The 21,022-nt window shown below is 43.8% G+C and overlaps 1 protein-coding gene across 1 annotated transcript in view; it reads left to right on the forward strand.

Annotated features, from left to right (window-relative positions):
• TTL (tubulin tyrosine ligase) overlaps positions 1-18,757 on the forward strand; it is a 35,743-nt gene extending 16,986 nt beyond the window's left edge. Inside the window, exons 6-7 of the mRNA XM_019527067.1 lie at positions 6,262-6,405; positions 15,697-18,757. Coding sequence (XP_019382612.1) covers positions 6,262-6,405; positions 15,697-15,811 — 259 coding nt within the window. The 3' untranslated portion in view covers positions 15,812-18,757. The remainder of the gene's footprint in view (positions 1-6,261; positions 6,406-15,696) is intronic.
• Positions 18,758-21,022: the final 2,265 nt, after the last annotated feature.

Genomic DNA, 21,022 nt, shown 5'->3' on the forward strand with positions numbered 1-21,022 from the left:
TCCATGGAGGTGCTCTGCCATCCCAGTCTGTCCCTGCCATCCCCTTCTGCCTCCAAGGAGCCTTGGTACATGCAAAGGAAGGTTGGGGGAACTGGGCAAGGAAATTTGGATAAGGCTTCTATATGAGGGAAATGGGGAAGACCTGAGATCAAACAAAGAGTAGAGCAGGAGAGACTCAATATGGCCAGCAAAGAGAGTGGAACTGGTGTTGCAGTTAAAAACAGGCTTTTAAGGGTGCATTTGCCATCATCTTTGAAAACTCATGGTGATCAGGACAGGTCCCGGACGATTAGAAAAAGGCAACCATAGTGCCCGTATTTAAGAAAGGGAAAAAGGAGGATCCAGGGAATTACAGACCAGTCAGCCACACATCAGTCCCTGGAAAAATAATGGAGCAGATCCTCAAGGAATCCATTTCTAAGCGCTGGGAGAAGAAAAGGGTTATTAAGAACAGTCAGCATGGATTCATCGAAGGCAAGTCATGCCTGACCAACCTGACTGCCTTCTGTGATGATATGAATGGCTCTGGGAGGTCGTAGGGGTTGTGTGCCCCCGGATCTGCACACAGAGCAGGGAAGGCTGCCTCTGTGGGCTGAGGCTGGGGTGGCACTAGGCTGTTCCCAGCAGTGGGCTGAGCCAGGCTGTGCTCAGGGTGGGCAGTAGCGGCACTGGGAGGCTATGGGAGCTGCTGCAGCCACCTCAGAATTTGGCATAGCCCCCTATCTCCCTCCTAGTGCCGCCTGTTCCAACACCCACTCTGGGAAGAGCCTGGAGCTGCCCTGGCCCCAGCCCACGGTGGCAGCCCACCCACACGCAGATTCGGAGGCACTTGCTCCCCATCCCTCATACCCTCCCAGGGTGCATGCAGCAGCAGAAGCACAGAATACACTCCCCCTGCCCTGCCATTCAGATCCTCATGGCTCTGCGGGAAGGGAGTGGCTGCAGAACCTCTTCACTGTAGTCTGCTGGCTGAGGGTGGCAGCCCAGCGGCCAATCATGAGAGTGGGCTGGGGTGGAGGGGTGGGGAGGCGCTGTGATGTGCTGTGTGGAGCCAGTGGGGCCTTGCATGTCCCTCCCCTAGGTAAGAGGCAAAGTGTGGGAACGCACCACGGGAGATACTGCTGCCATGCTGCAGGATGTGGTCCAGCCCCGCCTGCCTGCCCACACATACTCTCTACAGTCTTTCTAGGTACCTCTAGGGGTATGCATACCCCCAGTTGACAACCCCTGACTTAGACAAATTGGAGGATTGGGCCAGAAGGAATCTCATGAGGTTCAACAAGGACAAGTGCAAAGTCCTGCACTTATGACAGAAGAATCTCATGCACCAGTACAAGTTGGGGGCTGACTGGCTGGGCAGCAGCTCTGCAGAAAAGGACCTGGGGGTTACAGTGGACAATAAGCTGCATATTAGTCAACAGTGTACCCTTGTTGCCAAGAAGGCTAATAGCATACTGGGCTGCATGGGAGGTGTGTTGCCAGTAGGTCAAGGGCAGTGATTATTCTCCTCTATTCAGCACTGGTGAGGCCACATCTGGAGTACTGTGTTCAGGTTTGGGCCCCCCACTACAGAAAGGATTTGGACAAATTGGCAAAGTCCAGAGGAGGACAACAAAAATGGTGAGGGGCCTGGGGGACATGACTTGTGAGGAAAGACTGAGGGAACTGGGCATATTTAGTCTAGAGTAGCGGTTGTCAACCCAGGGTACCCATACCCCTAGAGGTACTTAAAAGGGTCACAGGGAGCACACAGAATACCGTGTGAGCATGCACACGCAGCCACAGCACAGCACATGGGCAGCCAGGAATATAGCGCAGCCACGTGGAAAGCAGCTGGGTCCATGTGGTAAGTTTGTTGTGGGGGGAGGAAGAGGGGCTGGGGCAGCGGCTACCCAGGCAGAGCAAGGCGTGGGACTGAGCTGCATGCAGCAAAGTGTGGGGTTGGCTTCCGCCACTATACACACCCTGGGAGGGCATGGGGGGAATGTGCCCCCAGATCTGTGCGCAGGGCAGGCTAGGGCCGGGGCCATATTGGGTTCTTCTCAGCAGAGGGCTGGGCCAGGCTGCATTCGGGGCAGGCGGCATCGGGTGGGGGTTTGGAGGGGCTACAGTGAATTCTAAAGTGACTGTGACCCCACCCCCAATAACCCTGCTCCCATAGGTCTCCATGGTGAGGGAGGGAGTGGTGCTGGAGCGGGGCAAGAGCTGCACAGCCAGGGTGCAGCATGGGACAGAACCGCGAGTGGTTTGTCCAGGGATCGTGGTGGGTGGCAGCTGAAGCCTCTACACACATCCCTGGAGGGCAAGTGGGGGGGCGCATGCCCCCAGATCTGCAGGCTGGGGCCAAGGCAGCACCGGGCTGTTTCTGGCGGGTGTGTTGGGCTGGGCTGCGCTGGGAGGGGGTGTTAGCAGGGGTGGGCTACAGTGAATTCTGGGGTGGCTGCAGTCCATCCCTTAGCCCTACTCCCAGTGCTGCCACCACCTGCCCCAAGCACAGCCCCAACCCGCCTACGCCCCATGCCCTGATCCAGAGGCACACCCCCCACATGACCTCCCGGGGTGTGTGCAGCAGCAGGACCTGCCACCCCCCACAGCTTGGACAAGCTGCTCACGGCTCTGTTCCATGCTCTGCCCCAGCTGGGCAGCACCTGTCCCAGTTGCAGCCCCAGCCCCACTCCCTCCCTCAACATGGGGGGCCTACAGGAGCAGAGCTATGGGGGAGGCTGCAACCACTCTAGAATTCAACATAGCCCCTTGAACCCCCCTCCTAGCGCTGCCTACCCCAAGCACAACCAGGCTCGGCACCCCGCCAGGAAGAGCTCAGCTCCCAGCCTGAAGCACCAGCCTGCCTGCCCACCCACCCCCAGCGTAGATCTGGGGGCACACCCTCCATGACCTCCCAGGGTGCACACAGCAGTGGAAACCACCCACCATCCCTGCAGCTCTGCCCCACACCCTGCCCTGCCCCAGCTAAGCAGTGTCTGCTCCTGCCCCACTCCCTCCCTCACTACAGGGCCTCAATCTGCACCCCCCCCCCTTAAAAATGAGAAAAAAATATAAAGGGGTGCATGAGGTGAAACTTTGATACAGAAGAGGTACATTTGTTAAAAAAAAAAAGTTGAAAACCCCTGGTCTAGAGAAGAGAAGACTGAGGAGGGATTTAATAGCAACCTTTAACTACCTGAAGGGGGTTTGAAAGAGGATGGAACTGGACTGTTCTCAATGGTGGCAGATGACAGGACAGGGAGCAGTAGTCTCAAGTTGCAGCAAGGGAAGTTTAGGTTAGACATTAGGAAGAATTTTGTCACTAGGAGGGTAGTAAAACACCGGAACAGGTTACCTAGAGAGGTGGTGGAAGCTCCATCCTTGGAGGTTTTCAAAACCTGGGTAGACAGAGTTTTGGCTGGGACAGTCTAGTTGGGGATGGTCCTTCTTTGAGCATGGGGTTGGACTAGATGACTTCCTGAGGTCCCATCCAGCCCTCACTTTCTGTGATTCTATGGTTGCAGCCATCAGCAGAGTTTGATTTTCTTTATGACAGACTTGTTACCACAACCCAGTCTTGCCTCAGTCACTGTCTGGTATTTTTGTGCAAGAGGGACTGTTATTTTGTATTTCATATCCAAGCTTTCACAGCCATTGCTGGGACTGGGACTTGGACTTGAAGGGAACAGGAGGATCAGTTGAGAAGCCCTAGGAAGTGGAATTAAGATGGTCTGGACAAGCAGCCTGGAATATGGAGGATGTGGGGGACTGGGATTGGATGGGAAAAGGTAAGGAAGACTGAGATTGGATGATGAGCCTGGAGGCGGGAGACTAGTGCTCTTTGAAGAAGGAAGACCAGGATGCAAAGTCTTGCATGGATGCAGATGAGGAGACTAGTGGCACAGGTTGGAGGGTATGGGGTAAAAGGTGAGGTTGAGGAGTAGGTAAGGACAGAAGGGTCTTAACCCTCAGAGCCCATTCAACTCTAGGCCCTGAAAGGAGCCCTGGACCCTAATCTGGTAGCAAGGGCAGGCCATGGTCCACAAATCAGTAGTTGCTCAATATTTTGTTTTCACTGTTCCAAGGGTGTAGGTAACGTTATGAATGGAAACGAAAGCTATTCAGACTGCAGACAGGAGGCTGTAGCATGATCTCTGTTGTTTATATTTGTTTTGTAATATACAGTCTTTGCTGAAATGAAGAGGACTAAGGGTGCCACTTGACTTGGTTACAACTGCTTGTTTGACTCTGGTCCCTCACTTCTTTGTCAGATTACGGGATTCACTCACTGTCAGGCTTCTTATGACAGGAAACCTCTCTGGTATAGAACAACCAAAGTGCAGCTTGATATCTAGTAAGAGTTGACATAGCTGGGTGCTAGTTGAAGGGTTCAAATGGGGTTCTAATAAGTGGCTGTATTTCTGACTCGAGGGCTCTCCCTCCAGTCTTTCCTTCATTTAATTTGTCTCAGAAAGCCCTGTTTCTTGCATGGTTTTTGTGGGATCAGCAGAGCCGTCCCTAGGAAGGGGGCAAATTGGGGCAACTGCCCCAAGCCCTGCACCTCGAGGGCCCTGCAGAGCTGGAGAGCAGCTGCAGTGACTCCACACTGCTGCTGGCTTCCCATCTGGCTGCTCAGCACCCATCTCCCCTGCCAAATCCACCACCTCTGGTCATTCAGCAAACCACCCCCACCGCCTCCCACCACTGAATCCGCCATCAGCTTCCCTGTGATTGGGGCCCTGCACAGGCTGATTTGCCCTGGGCCCCGTGCCCTGCTCAAGTCGTCTTTGAGGATCAGCATAGCACTGAGCAGCTAAATCACAGCCAGTTTTGGGCTCCACAATTCAAAAAGGATGTGGAGAAGCTTGAGAGAGTCCAGAAGAGAGTCACACGCATGATCAGAAGTCAGGAAAACTGACCTGATGATGAGAGGCTGAGAACTACAGGACTCTTCAGCCTGGAAAAGCGCAGGCTCGGGTGATCTGGTGGCCACCTATAAGTTTATCAGGGGTGTTCACCAGGATCTGGGGGAACATCTGTTCACCAGAGCACCCCAGGGGATGACAAGGTCAAATGGTCACAAACTCCTTTAGGACTGTTTCAGGCTGGACATAAAGAAAAATTTCTTTACAGTCCAAGCCCCCAAGGTCTGAAATAGACTGCCGCCAGAGGTGATTCAAGCTCCTATTTTGAACACCTTCAAGAGAAATTTGGATGTTTATCTTGCTGGGATCCTATGACTCCTGCTGACTTCCTGCCCCTGGGGCAGGAGGCTGGACTCGATCTTCCAAGGTGCCTTCCAGCCCTAATGTCTATGAAATCTAAGATTAATGGTTATATACTGATAACAGTATCATGAGCAGTAGTAGGGGTGACATAGCTAAAGCCCCTGCATTGCTGAAAAATGACCCAGGTGCCAATTAAATATGTGCTTGTTTTGCCATGATGAAAACCCAAGCTAACACTACAAAGAGTTTGTCGGTAGATCCACATATGTATGCTTATATTTTGCATGTACGTGTAGTATAAGTAGACATATATTCTCTACACCTTTTCATTAAAGCACCACAGCCAGTGAATAACAAGCAAGACTGTCTGCTTGAGAGAGAGAGAGAGAAAGAGAAATAAATCTTCTTATAATGGATAACGAGCATTAATTTGGAGTTGAGCAGTCACTTGCACAATTGGGTTACGTGGTAGTTTTGTTGTTCTCAATGGGAAAGTGCTTTTGTGGACAGCATGTTTAGCATTCTGTTGTGCATCCCTCTGACAGGGGTTTGGCCTTAAATTCCATTTCACTTGTATCAGATAACACAAAAAACACTTGCCAAGTATCACAGCAACACCAAGAGCAGCTGCAGGGTTATGTTTAGGGATACGCTTGGACAAGGTTTGGTTTCCAACCTGCTTTGTCCTCATGAGCATTTCTTTTTTTAAGCCTGTGTTGTTCTGAAGTGTCACAGCCACATTTGGGCCTGGTCCAACATGATGGAAAGACTTCAGCAGGATTGGGATTAGACCTTTACTTAGCAAATACAGAGATATGCTTCAAAAGAAGTCAGATTTTTTTAAATAATCCAACCCTTTTTGGCTGCCTGCCATAGAAAAACTAAACTATGGGAGGAACACAGCTGTTGCTAGTCAGCACGGGAGATGTGATTTCCATTAGCTTCTCCCTGTGTCAGGTGGTATACCTAATTCCTATGCTGTATGTATACTCCAGGTTTCTAAACTACTGCTGTATTTATACTTGGGTTTGTATCTCTCTCTTCACAGAAGCTGCCTTATGTGTATAGAGCCTGCAATCAGCACTAAACACCTTCACTACCAGAGTTTCCAGCTCTTTGGCTTTGACTTCATGGTTGATGAGGAACTGAAGGTCTGGCTAATTGAGGTCAATGGGGCTCCAGCTTGTGCCCAGTAAGCATTTTATTTCTGTAGTATGATAGTATTGTCCCATATATGAAATGGTACAGCTCTCGGTCTTTTGTGTTTGTAGTTCTGGAGAAGGCTTTCACTTTCCTTTCTACATGATGAATGGCTCTGGTACCTGTAGCTGAGACCAGATGTTTTACTCCAGTATGTAACCTGCTGCTCCCAGTGCTTGGCTTTCCAAATTCCCTCTAGAAGTGAGCTCCTTACTCTGTGTGGGGAAGGGGATTTTGTGGGGATCTGGTAAAGGGCTCCTCCTGCTTTAGTAGTGCAGTAACTGCAGCCACATGGGTGAATCCTGCCTCTGTGCAGGAAGGCAGGTTGCTCTGAGCTCAACTGCATTAATTTAATTTCCAAATGTCTTCAGTTAGAATTTGTTGTTGCTGTTCATCTCCCCAAGCAAAGCAGCAGCCCGGGATGAGGACTTCAGTGAAGAAGGTTAGGCAGGTCCAGAATGTGTGTGTGTGTTGTGTACATGTTTGTGCATGTGCATTTTGCCCACACCAAAGTTAAAACGAATGGGTAGGGTCACTTCCTTCCCTTCCTCCCTACCACAGAAGATCAAAGGCTTTTGCTTCTGCCCCTGTGCCGAGCCCACATGAGACAAATGAAAAATGTAAATGGAATCTATGACTGTTAGGTTCCTCTAATTCTACTGGAGAAAATAATAAGACATGTATAGGATTAGTTTACAGGGCTTTCCAAACTTTGGGATGTGAGTTCAGTCCTCTATCAAGGCCCTTACAGCATTTTTAAAAAATAATTCATGCATTAATGAAATCTGGGAATTCAGGAAAGAGACCCTGGAGAAATTGTAGATAGTTCTCTAAAAACATCAGCCCAACGAGCAGCAGCAACCAAAAAGCCCCTCAGAATCTTAGAAAATTAATTTTAGAAGGGACCTCAGGTCTTCCAGTCTGCACCCTCTGCTCAAGGCAGATCATCCTTATCTAAGCCATCCTAGACAAGTGCCTGTCTAACCAACTTCTATGCAACAACCCTGTTGCACAACTAAAAAGCACATTGACCCAAAATGCCAACAGCCCTCTAACCTGCCACAGGTAAAACAGGGAGATGAGGGTAGTGTCAGTGTCCTGTTGTTGCAAATATTGTTAAAATACATTCAGGATATTCAAGGAAGAGAACCATGCTCCCCACTACAGAGGAAGACAAAAAACCCACAGTCCATGCCAACCTGACCATGAGGTAAAATTCCTTTTTAATTCCAAATATGATAATCATTCTGACCATGAACAGAGGAGCATGAACCTCTAACCAAGAAGCTCCCAAGTTTTAGTTCCTCCAGGAGAATCAGTACACCCCTGTCAAAAGCCCCAGCCTTGGCTGCAGCCAACACCTACAGCTGAGGAAGTGGGGAAAAGCCCTTGACATCTTTAGCAACAGGAAGGGAAATTTCCTTCTTGGCTCCAGGTGGCAACCAACAAAGCCCAGAAGCATGAAAAAAACAAAACACCCTCCACTCATCTCCATAATCTGGGGACAGCAAACAACTCCACATATCACATTTCATAACTAGAGTGCCAGAATGCCCCTTTCTGTCATTCTGTCCTTTCCATAAACTTATCCAGCACCTTTAATCTTTCATAGCTAAGCCAGTTGTGGAGCTCTGCTTTTTTCTCCTACTGCTGTGCATTATTCTCTCCAATGACCATCTGTTCTTGCCTGCAGAGCATTTCTTGTGATCTCCCAGTGATCTGTGTAGGGGGTTCTGGGTTGTCAATTGTTACACTTCACAAGACACTCAAGGCACTGCCACTCCTAGATCATCCTTGAACAATGCTTGTCTAACCTTTTTTAAAGTCTTCAATGAAAGAGATTCCACAACTTACCTAGGCAATCTGTTCCATTGCCTCAGTGCTCTAAGAGCAAACAAGCTTTTCCAGATATCCAATTAAAACTTATTTTGCTGCATTTTCAAACCGTTGCTATGCATCCTACTCTCTGCAGTGATGGATTACTGGTGTTCTTTATGACAGCCCTTCAGATATTTGAAGACTGGTATCATGTGCCCGCTTAAGCTACTTTTCTGCAAGGTGAACATGGCTATTTCTTTCAGCTTTTCCTCTTGGGTAGCCTCTAAGCCCTTTACATTTTGTTACCTACTTCTGGGCCCTCTCTAACTTTTCCATATCCTTTTTAAAACGAAGAGGCCAGAACTGCACACAGTAATTTAGATGAGACCTAACCAGTACTGAGTAAAGAGGCACTGTCACCTCCCATGTCTTGGACCTAGTACTTCTGCTGATGAAGCCCAAAACTACATATGCCTTTTTTTGCAGCTGCATCACATTGCAAAGTCATACTGAGTTTGTGATCCATCAAGACTCCTAAATACTTCTTCATAAATGCTACCTTGCAGCCCATTATCAGCTATCTTGTATTTGTTTTTGATTATTCTTCCCACGGTGTAACACCTTGCACTTATCAGTATTGAACATCATCCTATTGGTTCTAGCCCATCTTTCCAATCTATCCAGAACCATGTGCATTGTGCCCCCATCCTTCATTGAATTTGTAGTCTTTCCCAGCTTTCTGCTCTCTTCAGATTTGCTGAGGAAGCTTTCTATTCCAGTATCCAAGTTACTACTAAACATGTTGAATAGCACTGGGCCCAGGACAGATTCCTGTGGGACTCCACTTGAAACCTCCTACCTTTCTGATGTGGATCCATTTATATTGTCTAGCCCATGTTTCTCCAATTTGGTTATGAGAATGTCATGTGGGATTTTATCAAAGGCCTCACTGAAGTCCAGTTACCCTATACTCACTGCATTCCCTTCATCTGCTTGGCTAGTTACTTTGTTGAAGAAGGACATCAAATTTTTTTGGCACAATTTGTTCTTGACAAAACTATGCTGACTGCTCAAGACCATCCTTTCCTTCTGCAAATGCTAACAAATGGACTTCCTTATAATATGCTCCAGTAGTTTACCAGGTATTGAGGTCAGGCTTCCTGTCTGTAATTCCCTGGGTCCTCCTTTTTGCCTTTAAAAAAAAAAAAAACCAAAAAAAGAGAGGCACTATGTTGGCCCTTTTCCAGGGGTGTATCATTAAGAATGGAATTGAAAATGAAACAAAACACATCATCACGCCACTATGTAAATCCACGTTGTGCCCACATCTTGAAGACTGCGTGCAGTTCTGGGCTTTTCACCTCAGAAAAGATTAGAAAAAGTACAGAGAAGGACAGCCAAAATAGTTAGGGGTATATGGAGCAGCTGCATGCCAGGAGATGCTAAAAAGGCTAGGACTCTTCACTTTGGAAAGGAAAATGCTGAGGAGGGACATGGTAGATGTCTATAAAATCACAATTGGTGTGGGGAGAGTGAACAGGGAACTGTTATTCTGTAAAGTACTTTTTTACATAGTCTGTTAAAAGTCATTGCCATAGGAGATTGTAGAGGCAGATAGCATAGCCAGGTTCAAAAAGGGACTAGATACATTCATGGATGACAAATCCATAAATAGCTATTAAGCAAAGAAGTCAGGGATGTATCCTCTAATATCCCTAAACCAATGATGGTGTATGCCAGGAAGATTATGACAGAGGATAGATACTCTAGATATACCCTACTGATTTGCTGCCCCTCTAAAGCATCTGTTTACTGCTTTGAACTGTAGATATGAGATTACAATTGAAGCTACATTTTATGGCAGTTTAAGTTCCCTGTTTCAGGCCTTTCAGTAGCTCTTCAATGTGGGCTGCATCCAGGTACAGTTCCTTGTTTCTTTGCAAGCCAAAAAATAGCAAATAGGAATTGATGTTTAAAAACAACCTAGAATGCTAATCATGTACCTGGACAAGAAAGTCAGATAGTACATTTATTCACATACCTAACACACCGTTTCCCCTAAAAATAGCCATCCAAAATTGGGGGCATGCCTTGATCAAGGAAATTGGTTTCTGTATTGGGAAGGAGGTCGGAGTTGCTGGAATGGTGGCAGGGAACTGTGTTCAGCACCAGCGCACCCATGGCTGAACCCTGTGGGCACATGGAGTAGGGGCAGAATCCTATCACTTACCCTACTGTAGGGCTGATAGCTACAGACAGGCTTAATCTTTTCACAGCTGCTGTCAAACAAATCTTTTTTTGTTTCCCTATCATTCTGGCTTCCCAAAACAAGGTGCATATCTTGTTCCGGGGTATATGATACACAAATAAATACACTGTTTCTTTCATGCTAATAATAGCATCACCTTCAGTGGTATACAGCATGAGCACTTTAAGGAAATGATCAAAGCAGTTTGGCCAGAATGTGCAGCCATCCATCCAGAAAGTAATGCTAGCCAGTAGTAGATACTGCCAGTGAAGAAACAAAGATACTATTAAAGCCATAACTCAAAAAGTCAGCAATGACTTAATGCAAGGTGGTTGGATGAACTGGAGAAAATGGGCAGCAGAGAAAGTAAATTCTTATTTAGTGCTGCTTTGGGGATGTAGATATGCAGCTCTAGTTTCAGACTGATTAGTGTTGGGTACTGAAAATTTCCCCTCTTGACTGTATCTGAAAGAAAAACTAAGACTGTTGTGCTCAAGTGACTGAAAGACCCATCTAGAAAGGCAAGGACAGAGATGTAGGAGGCATGTTTTTTGCTGCTTGCTCAGGCAATTACTTTAATGAGAAAAAAAGGGAGAGAACTTTGAAAGTGCAATCATCCTAGACTTCCTGGATACAATAGTTATGCAGCAGACTATTTAAACCTCAGTGACAGAGAAGTAAAGACCTAACACAGTCCAAGCACACCTTGTGAATATTTCATTCACAGCTAGCATCCACCCCATGGTTGGATGAAAAAAGAAGAATGGATGAGCCAACAGTGAAACTCAGGATGATCATCTCTTTGCATTTACATCCAACAACTAAAAGCACTGAAACTTGGAAGCAAGTGTGCTGATTTTTACACCACAGGAGCTTGCAAATAGACCTTCAAATTGCAAATGCTATTGTAGGTATTTTTGGAGCGACATGACACACAACAGGCAGCCTGCACTCTTGCTGTTACCATGGAAATGTGTTTTGGTCTAAATCAGAGGTTCTCAAACTGTGGTCCACATGCCACCACTGGTCTGGCAGCTCCATTCAAGTGGTCTGCAGAAAGGTGACCTAAGGCTAAAGCTGGCAAGCATTACACCTGACTTCCTAGAACTGTGCTCAAAAAAACAGGTACATTCATTGCATTAGAAAGGTAGTAGAATTATGATAGTAGAAGAGTAATGTTGTAGCCATGATGGTCTAGAAATGGTGACGGAGGAGCAGAAGAGTATGGAGAGGCTTCTGACTCCATGAGTCTTAAAAAAAGCATGGTGCTCAGCTTCTTGGCCTTGTGGAGCCTCAAAGGAAACCTTGCTGAGTCAATAAATAGCCTGTGGCTTTGGGTGTAAAATCCTGGCCAGGATTTGGAGGAAGCTCAAGGAAGTGTGTTCCAATTGAGCTAGTTGTGTCCAAACAAGACTGTTTAGGCTCAAGCCCTTCCCTGAAAGAAAAAAAGAGGAAAAGAGATTGTGTTGGCCAAGGCCAGGGCAGGGGGGCTCTGCATTTAGGGTCTACTTAACTGAAGTCCTACTGTGAAGTCCGTCCAAGCCCTTATTGCATGTTGGTGGTGTTCCAAATTAATCTGAAAGCCCTGAAGTAAGAACTAGAAAAGACCTGGAAAAGGGTGTCTGTTCAAAACATGAGCCTCTTAGAAACTTTATGCATCATAGCACCTTGTTGCCATACCTGTCCAGAAGAGTGCATCTCTTTTCTTTCAAGGGAAGTTCCTCAAAGATGTATATAAGCACCAAGGAAGGTCTTCGCTGTGTCAGCCATACTACTATGGGGTTTTGTTTCTGCAAACAGTGCTAAATGAAGCCTAATTGCACAGGTAGAGCTGCAGGAAGCCATTATTGAATTATTTGAGGAAATCAACAACAAGGGCATAAGTGTTTCATTACAGAACTAAATTATTTGAGGGCCAGAGTTGTGCATGTGGATTAAATTAGAACTACCACCATTACTTCAAATGGAGAAGGACTGCATTTTCCCAGCATCCTTTTAAAAACTGGAACCAAAAATAATGGAGAATATGTCATGAGTAAACCCTCTGCTCACCAGAGATCCACCTAAAACCATGGTTGGCAGACAACAGTCGCTTATAAACTGTCACTAAACTGTTCAAAAGAAAAATGCTGAAGTTGTATTTTATTTGATGTGTGGACCCTTTTGTGAAAATTAAAAGATACTTAATTATGATAAATAAGTTTTTACTAAGAACAAATACATCAGATCCTTTTACTTCCAAAATCTGTTAAATCCAATCACATCATATTTAGTTCCTCTGCAGCAGGGGTGTCAACCTCATTCTGTGCTCTGAGCCAAACCCAGGTCATGGGAATCCTTGCAAGCTAGATTCCATGTGGGGCCAGCAGTGGATCCAGCATGGAGCCAGCTGCAGTGAGTGAGGCTTGTGTTTGCACAGCCCTTTTTCATCTTCCTACTGAGGAACATGTCTACCCACAACCAGAGAGTCCTGGGTTCTGTGGCAGGCCACACCCCCACCCTAGCCATGCCTCTCAACTTCTCTAGACCACCAGTAGCCAGCTCCATGGGTCAAATCCAACCTGAAGGCCATATGTTTGACACCTGTGCTCTACAGAAGTTCCTTAATTTGTTTTAGCTATTGAGAGGCACCATGGATAAAAAAAAATTCTGCAGCACTGAAACAGATGGATGTTTACTCAGCTTACCACTCATTCCTCAAAGTCTTTGTCTAGACAAGTACTGGAAGCAATGGACAACCTGAATTAGAAGTTTCACAAGACTATAACCAGTGAATATTGATAGATCTAAAACTTTCATCTAAACAACCTTTGTATGCAATTCATGCTAAATTCAAATCTTTATCAAATATTGCTGCTCCTTACCAGACTGATTGCCCTTTGTTTCATTAATCCACAAATCAGAATTACTGTTTATCCAGCTCTCAAACATGCTAGGCCTCATTTAACTAATGTCTGTGGTTCTTTCATTTTTAACTAATGTCTGTGGTTCTTTCATTTTTAAGATTTTGGGGTAAAAGCAGTAACATTTTGCTTATAATACCATTGGCTTTAAATCTGAAGTTAGGAAAATTCTGTTCTGTGTATAAAGGGACAGCTAACAACAAGGAGGAAGAGCACCTTTTCATATAAGTTTGCTAATCCTAATGAGGAGGGCTTTAAAGCAAGTTCAACAGAGATGAATGTCCATGTGTAAGTAAAGACCAAGGAAACCTGGATTAAGGCCTAGGAAGAGGAGGCAATATGGAGCACCTTAACAAGGTCATAAGAGGAAAATTAGTAGACGCCATCTCCAATGCTTATATACAAATACAAGAAGTACAGGGAATAAACAGGAGGACCTGGGAGTCCTAGCATCTATACAATTATGATTTAATTGGAACAATTGGGACTTGGTGGGATAGTTCACATGACTGGAATATTGATATGAATAGGCATAACTTGTTTGGGAAAGACAGGCAGAGGAAAAAAGGGAGGTAGTGTCATATACATTAAAGATGCATACGTTTCTTTTTCTGGTGATCTGTTAAAAGTCTCTGGGTTAAGATAAAAGGGAAAAAATAACAAGGGAAGATATCACTGTGGCTGCCTACTAAAAACCAACCAACCAGTACAAGAAGATATGGTAAATAAAGCTTTTTAAACAACTAGTGGCAGTTTCCAAATCAAAGGTTTGGTTCCTAGCTAGAAGGTTTTGCCCCTCCACTTAGGGTCAAACTGATTGGGCACTGCACTTCAATCAAGATATGGAGAATTTGGAAACAATCCAGAGGAGGGCAAAAAAATAAGTTTAGAAAACATGACCTGTTTGGAAGGGCTGGATGAACTGGGATTATTTAGTCTGAAAGAGAGAAGACTGAGGAAGGATTTGATGAGTCTTCAAATACAAAAAGAGTTGTTGTAAAGAGGAAGATGATCAACCTCTTTCTTGCCAGAGGGGATAGGACAAGTAGTAATGGACTTCAGTTGCAACAACGGAAGAGTCAGATTGGTTGTTGGAAATAGTTTTCCTATTATGAGGGTGATTAAGCACTGGGACACATTAACAGAGAGGATGGTGGAATCTCTATCCCTGAAAGCTTGTCAATGCAGGATAGACAAACATTTGTTTGAAATTGTTTAGACATATTCCTATTCCGAGCAGAGGATTGGACTAGGTGACCACCTGAGGGTTTCTGCAGTTCTGTATTTCATGTGGGTCTCTCCCAAGGAAGAAAATACAAATTCGTTATGTGGAATTACCTTTAAATATATTTGTTTTTTCATAGTTTTCTATGCTCTACTTTGCTTGGTACTGATGAATATGTTTTGATGAATTCCAGCTTCATAAAATTTATACTACAGAGAAATACCTAAGGATAGATTATGTAGAATCTGTGCAGATACCCCATAAATTGGCCTTCACTGCTGCAGTGTTTCTTTAAAATGTTGAAGCATCAAAATGATATGATGTGGACTCTTCATCCATATTCACAAGATACCTGCTGTACCACCAGACTGATCCATAATTGGGGTTCTTTGTTACTGTTAACTGTCTCTGCTGAGGCTTCTTTTAGCTCTTATTTGTCTTTTGTATCATGAGAAGATGACTAGTGTACATGGCCTGGTACTTTTGTTTCCTTTAGCTGTGGAATTAATGGAATCTATATGTATTTCAGAATGTAGGGTGAAATTCTGCCCTCAAATGAGCATGAAGCATGCCTTTTGCAGGGCTGCCCACGTGGAAACCAATAATATCTAAATAAGAAATTATTTGAGAAGAATATATTCTATTATAAATAGGATTGATTTGGTCCAGTGTATGGTCATTTGAGTTTCATGAAGTTGTGAAGATTAGTGGTTTCTTTTCCTGAAATATCTTGAACTTCAGTTCATGTTTCAGGCTAAAACCATACATCTTTACTACTTTTGTTCAGTAAACTCTTCTGAAAATAAGTTTAAAATGATCCACTAAAGGGACCCTGCAACAGCAATTAAAAGGCATGGATATGTAATCCCATCTTTGTTTGGAGGGAGGGGTGAAGAGAAGGCAGTCTCCAGGTTAGAGAGAAGAGAAGGAGACCAAGTAGATCTCTTTGCTGTGAAGGGAATGTCCGAGCCAACAAGAAGATGTTATAACTGCTGCCGAAGAAAAATGAATGAGGGTAAACAATGTTTGGAATGTTGATGCTTTTTCTGGCTAAAATATCTCAATCTCATTTTGTCTTGTTTCTGTTAGGAAACTTTATGTGGAGCTTTGCCAAGGTATAGTGGATGTAGCCATCTCCAGCGTCTTTCCCCTCAGTGAGACAGCACAAAAGCAGAGCCAGCCATCAATATTTGTCAAGCTGTGATGAAAGGCCATCTCAGCTACATACGTGGGTGAACTGCCATCTGTTGAGTGAAAGGAAAGGCTGTTTGATCATTTATATTAGTATCATGCCAAAAAGGGATATCCACAAAGAAAAAGTCACAAGGAAAAAAATAAGTCTCCAAGGAGAGCTGAGGACAAGCCAAAGTTGTTCAGACAACTCTGCCTGTGTTTTACCAAGCTTTACATTAAGAACAGCTCTTTGATAACTTTAGACTTTAACTGAAGCAGATCTCTCTGGGAGAACAGCAAAATAATGTTTATTAAACTGGGATACAATAATATTGTATTACTTCATTCTTTCTTTTAAAAAAAGAAACAAACTTTTTTCCTTTTTGTTTTAATTAATAAGGCAATTTAGTGAACAGTATCAGTAATCTTCCAGGACTTCATGCTTGGAAGTTTTGTCATCTCTTGGTGTGTATTTTCTTGTTTCCTCACCTGATGCAGTTTTAGTGCCTTAGCTCAGTTCCAATAGGTGATTCCTTTTTGTTCTTGCTCCTTTATGTAGAGGTAAAAAGGTCTCTTGCTTTGTTGGATATGTAAAGCAAGAAAATATAACCCATTTTTGTTTTTTTTCTTTAACCAACTAGCTAAACACCATTTATTCTAAATAACAGAATGGCAAAGAGGCTATTGACAGGATAACGTATGTACTGCAGTAATTTAGCCTACCAAGTGAAAGAGGTTTTATTTACTTTTATCCTCTTTTCTAATGAGATTTGAATCAGTTGTCCATCAAAGTCTGATATAGCCAGAAAACAAACACTGAGACCTCTTGTGCTGACCTGCAGTTGTCAAGGAATCCTTCCTGACTCTTCTGTGGAGAATGCTCATAAAATAGAGGGTCCAGTTTTCTTGGAAAACTGGCTCAGAGGTTTCCAAATTATTTTAATTCCACTCTCCTTCCAGCTTTTCCATTTATAATGCTTCATTTTTATTAAACAAAAGAGTCTTATGTTAAAGGACCAATTCTTTACAGATGTTATTGCTTATTCATTTCTTTAAAAAACTTCATGTTACCTTAATGCACTTGACACTAAAAACTTTTCAGCCCAACTGGTTGTTTTTTTCTCCATTTGACAAACACTGAATTTTTCTGCATTTACAGGCCAGCACCAAAAATGACTCTACTTTGTGCCTCAGGCATTATCAGTCATAAATACCCCCAGACCTAAGGAGATTTTTTTTGTATGAAAAATAGTAGGGAAATGTTAACTGCACATTTGCTTTGTTACATGATTATGCAGTCCTTTTTAAGTTTCTTAAGGTCATTGAATTTAGAAACCTGCATACATTTTTAAATGTAGCCAAAGTTAATGTATGGAATCCTTACAGTTTTCCCCACTTCATCATAAACAGTTCCTGTAAGTCTGTTTAAATTTTCAGTCTAAGCAGGTTAGCCATCTTCTCTCTGAGCTTTGTCCTTTTGTAGAACACTACTTCAGGTCAGAACTTTGCTCTGTCGTCTCTAACAACGATATCACAAAGTCAGTTCATAGTTAACTACATTAATGATAGTGATCTGAGCAAAATAAAATAGGTCCCTGTCACTGAAAATGCATTTAGACACTACGTGATTTCAGTTGTCTAAGTTTAAAAAAATGGATCAAGTTGTATAGTTTTTGCCTCCTAGGACAGGCTTGAGCACTCTTATACTCTATTTAAAGCTGAGCTTCCTCAGCTCTAAATCAGTGCCAGTGTAGAACTCATCAAATTACTAATCCTGGCAGCCTTCCTTACTGTGCAAAATCATTGATGTTCATTAATTTCTCTTCCATATTTGATGATTTACACCAACAGGTTTGGAATGAGCTCAACAGCTCATTTTTAGTTCTTGTTTCTGAAAACTTTGGCCACATGATTATCAGATCATCACCCATTGCCCTTGCTGGCTTTCACTGCATTTAGTGTAAATAAATACCTCTTTATGGCTTTGCCACTTCACTGCAGATCCCTAACTAGCCTTGAGGCTATGGAGATAGTTCTGCTGGGCATGCTTTTCTTGTGAAATGTCCTTTGAACATCATTTGATACTTCAGCCCACAGTAGGAGGGGTGGCATTTAGCATTAGGAAAGCAGTTAATATTCCTTGGTTGCATGGCATTATTTTCCTGATAGCAATTGACAAAGGACAGATCTAATCCCACTCCTGCTGTTTAGCAGGGGACAGTGTAAGGGCAGGAATTTGTTTTGCAAAGAGTTGTGGTCAGAAATTGTCAGCTGGGTTTTCACAGCTGCAGAAAGGAAAGGAAACTATTTTTTTAATTATTATGAAGAATTGGTACTTGGCTCCATTGCAAAATATGGTTTTGATACTGATATTAAAATAGACCCAAGAAAATGTATCAGTGAAGCGTATGAGATATTCCTAGTTCATACGATGATGATTAATAAGGCCAGAGGCTTTGTCAGTAAAACACCATTCGTTATAAAAGTATATTCCTGTTTTGGTGCTCATGTCTTTGGATTTACACTGCCGCTGAATGAGTGTTCACAGAAATGTCAGGAATTCAAAGGTATTGAAATTTGTATATATAAAATGTGCAAAGTCCAGGGACTTTCAGATTTCCACCATAACATGAAATGTTAAAGATAACATCAAAGGTAAGCTGCATAAGCTTCTCTTAAGCAGTAAGTGTGAAATGAACTCAAGTTTTAAGTGTATAAATACCTCTATTGGTGGCAAAATTAATGTACATTAGAACTATAAAGAGTTTGCAATATTATATACCAGTAATTAGGAAAGATGACTGCTATAACATGGATAAAATGAGTTTGTTTGGTTATGTAAACGAATGAGATTTCCAAAAAATGAATGTTTAAAATTGGTTTTTTTGTGTCTGTATCTATGTTCCAAAATAAGCTGCTTAATTTCCAGTAAAGCTGAGCCCCAAACAGCTCCTATTCATTTTCTGGAAGCTGCAAAACAAAAACAAAAAAAAAGGAAATAAATAAGCTTTTAAATGCTTAAAAATCTTTGTGGGTCACCTTGGAATTTATATTTCACTAACTGATGTGAACTAAATAGTGAAATGCAAAATAAGCTGTCTGGTCAACACCACAATCAGGGAAATCTAAATTAAAAGCAACTCAAAAAGGATTTTTTTTAAAACAGGGCTTTCCTTTTTGTACTTCTATATAATGTGCAAAATTATGACTCCTGTTTTTATGTTTATGTATTTTTTCCTGGATTTCATAAAGAACCTTGTGGATGTTGGAGGATGTGTATTGTAAACTCTAAACTCATTTAACTGAGGAGGGAAAGTGGTGTTGAATCTTTATACACATTTTCTAGACGGTAAATTTTAAGAAATACTGGGGTCTAATTTACTGAGCTGATAATATGCTTAAAGCTACTGCTTGCCCTGTCTGTATAGAAATTTTCACATTAGCTAGCATAAGCTTAAAAAACAATTTTTCCTAAGGATGATGAGACCGAACAAGGTTTCCATGGTTCTATGAAAGATCTCCTTTCTTCAGAATGTTAACTAGAAATTTGCAGCTAAGTAGATGGGTATTAACCAAAAAGAAAAAAAAATAGATTTGAAACAATAATTAAACCTCCATCGCTTCTCAATTACTGTAACTTTCATTCTTGGTTCCTTTCATAGACATTAGGGCTGGAAGGGACCTCGGTAGATCATTGAGTCCAGCCCCCGGCTTAGGATTAGACAGATTTTCAGCCAAACAAACATTGGCAAGAAAACGCACATTTGCCAGTGAATTGTTTTATATAATTTTTGATTGGTGGAAAGCAGGACTCAGAAACATTAAAATATTTTGTTTCAAAACAACATTGGTCAGGCCGCAACTGGAGTACTGCATCCAGTTCTGGGCACCGCACTTGAGGGAGGATGTGGACAGCATTGAGAGGGTCCAGAGGAGGGCCACCCGAATGATCAGGGCCTACGAGGAGAGGCTACGGGACCTGAACCTGTTCAGCCTCCACAAGAGAAGGCTGAGAGGGGATCTGGTGGCCATTCATAAACTTACCAGGGGGGGACCAGCAGGGAATGGAAGAGGCCCTGTTCCCCCGAGCACTACCGGGAGTAACTAGGAATATTGGCCACAAGTTGATTGAGAGTATGTTCAGGCTAGACATCAGGAGGTGCTACTTCACTGTCAGGGCAGCTAGGATCTGAAACCAACTTCCTAGGGAAGTGGTGCTCGCTCCTACCCTGGGGGTCTTCAGAAGGAGGCTAGACAATCACCTTGCCAGGGTCATTTGATCCCAGCATTCATTCCTGCCTAGGGTAGGGAGCTGGACTTGATCTGCTAAGGTCCCTTCCGACACTAACAACTATGAAACAATGAAAACTTTTTAATGAAAATGAAAGAAATTAAGATGCTCTAAATTAAAACAAAACATTTTGTTTGTCCTAAAACATTTCACTACCTCTTCAGTGATTGTAGAACAAAGGTTCCCAACCACCAGGCTGGTACCAGGTTTGGCTGCCGGGCTGTGGCATGAGCCCCCTGCTCGGACCCCCATCTGTCTGCCTGGACAAGTGGCTTCCAGGGTCAGAGCTGAGCTTCTGGGGTTAAAGCTGGCCCGGGAGGGAGACAGCTGGTAGGGCTGTGCGAAACAGCACCGTTCCATTTTGACTTGCGTTTCAACGGAACAGCATTTCATTTCAATTCGAAACTGCTGTTCCGTTTCATTTTGTCAAAACAGTTTCGGTGTTTCGACACTGTTTTGACGTTTCACCCATAACCTATAATGGGGAAGCTCAAAACAGCCTATAACTTTGTCATTTCTGGCTGGATTTGAATGAAACTTGCAGAAATGGTAGCCCTTGCTCAGGGCATGAAGCCTGTCAAATTTTAAGAAGATAGGTGCAAGGGTTTCAGGGAAACTGCACCTCAAAGTCTTGAAAGCAAAAAACTCATGTCACGTGTATGTGTTAAGCCACAGCAGGGTCAAAACTGCAGGCATGCTAGCCCCTGCTGAGGCCACAAAGCCTGCCAAGTTTCAAGGCAATAGGTGCAGGGGTTTGGGGGAAACTGCACCTCAAGCTGCAGACAAGCAAAACTCATGGCATATGTGACACTGTGCATGTTAAGGCACAGCAGGGTGAAAGCTGCAGGCCTGCTAGCCCCTGCTGCAGCCATGAAGTCTGCCAGCTGTCAAGGACATAAGTGCAGGGGGAGTCTGGGTTCTGGGCCTCTGCACTTCTAGCTGCTGACAGGG

The sequence above is a fragment of the Gavialis gangeticus genome, unplaced genomic scaffold, assembly GCF_001723915.1.
Source record: "Gavialis gangeticus isolate Ggan-Ray unplaced genomic scaffold, GavGan_comp1, whole genome shotgun sequence".
Classification (NCBI taxonomy): domain Eukaryota; kingdom Metazoa; phylum Chordata; order Crocodylia; family Gavialidae; genus Gavialis; species Gavialis gangeticus.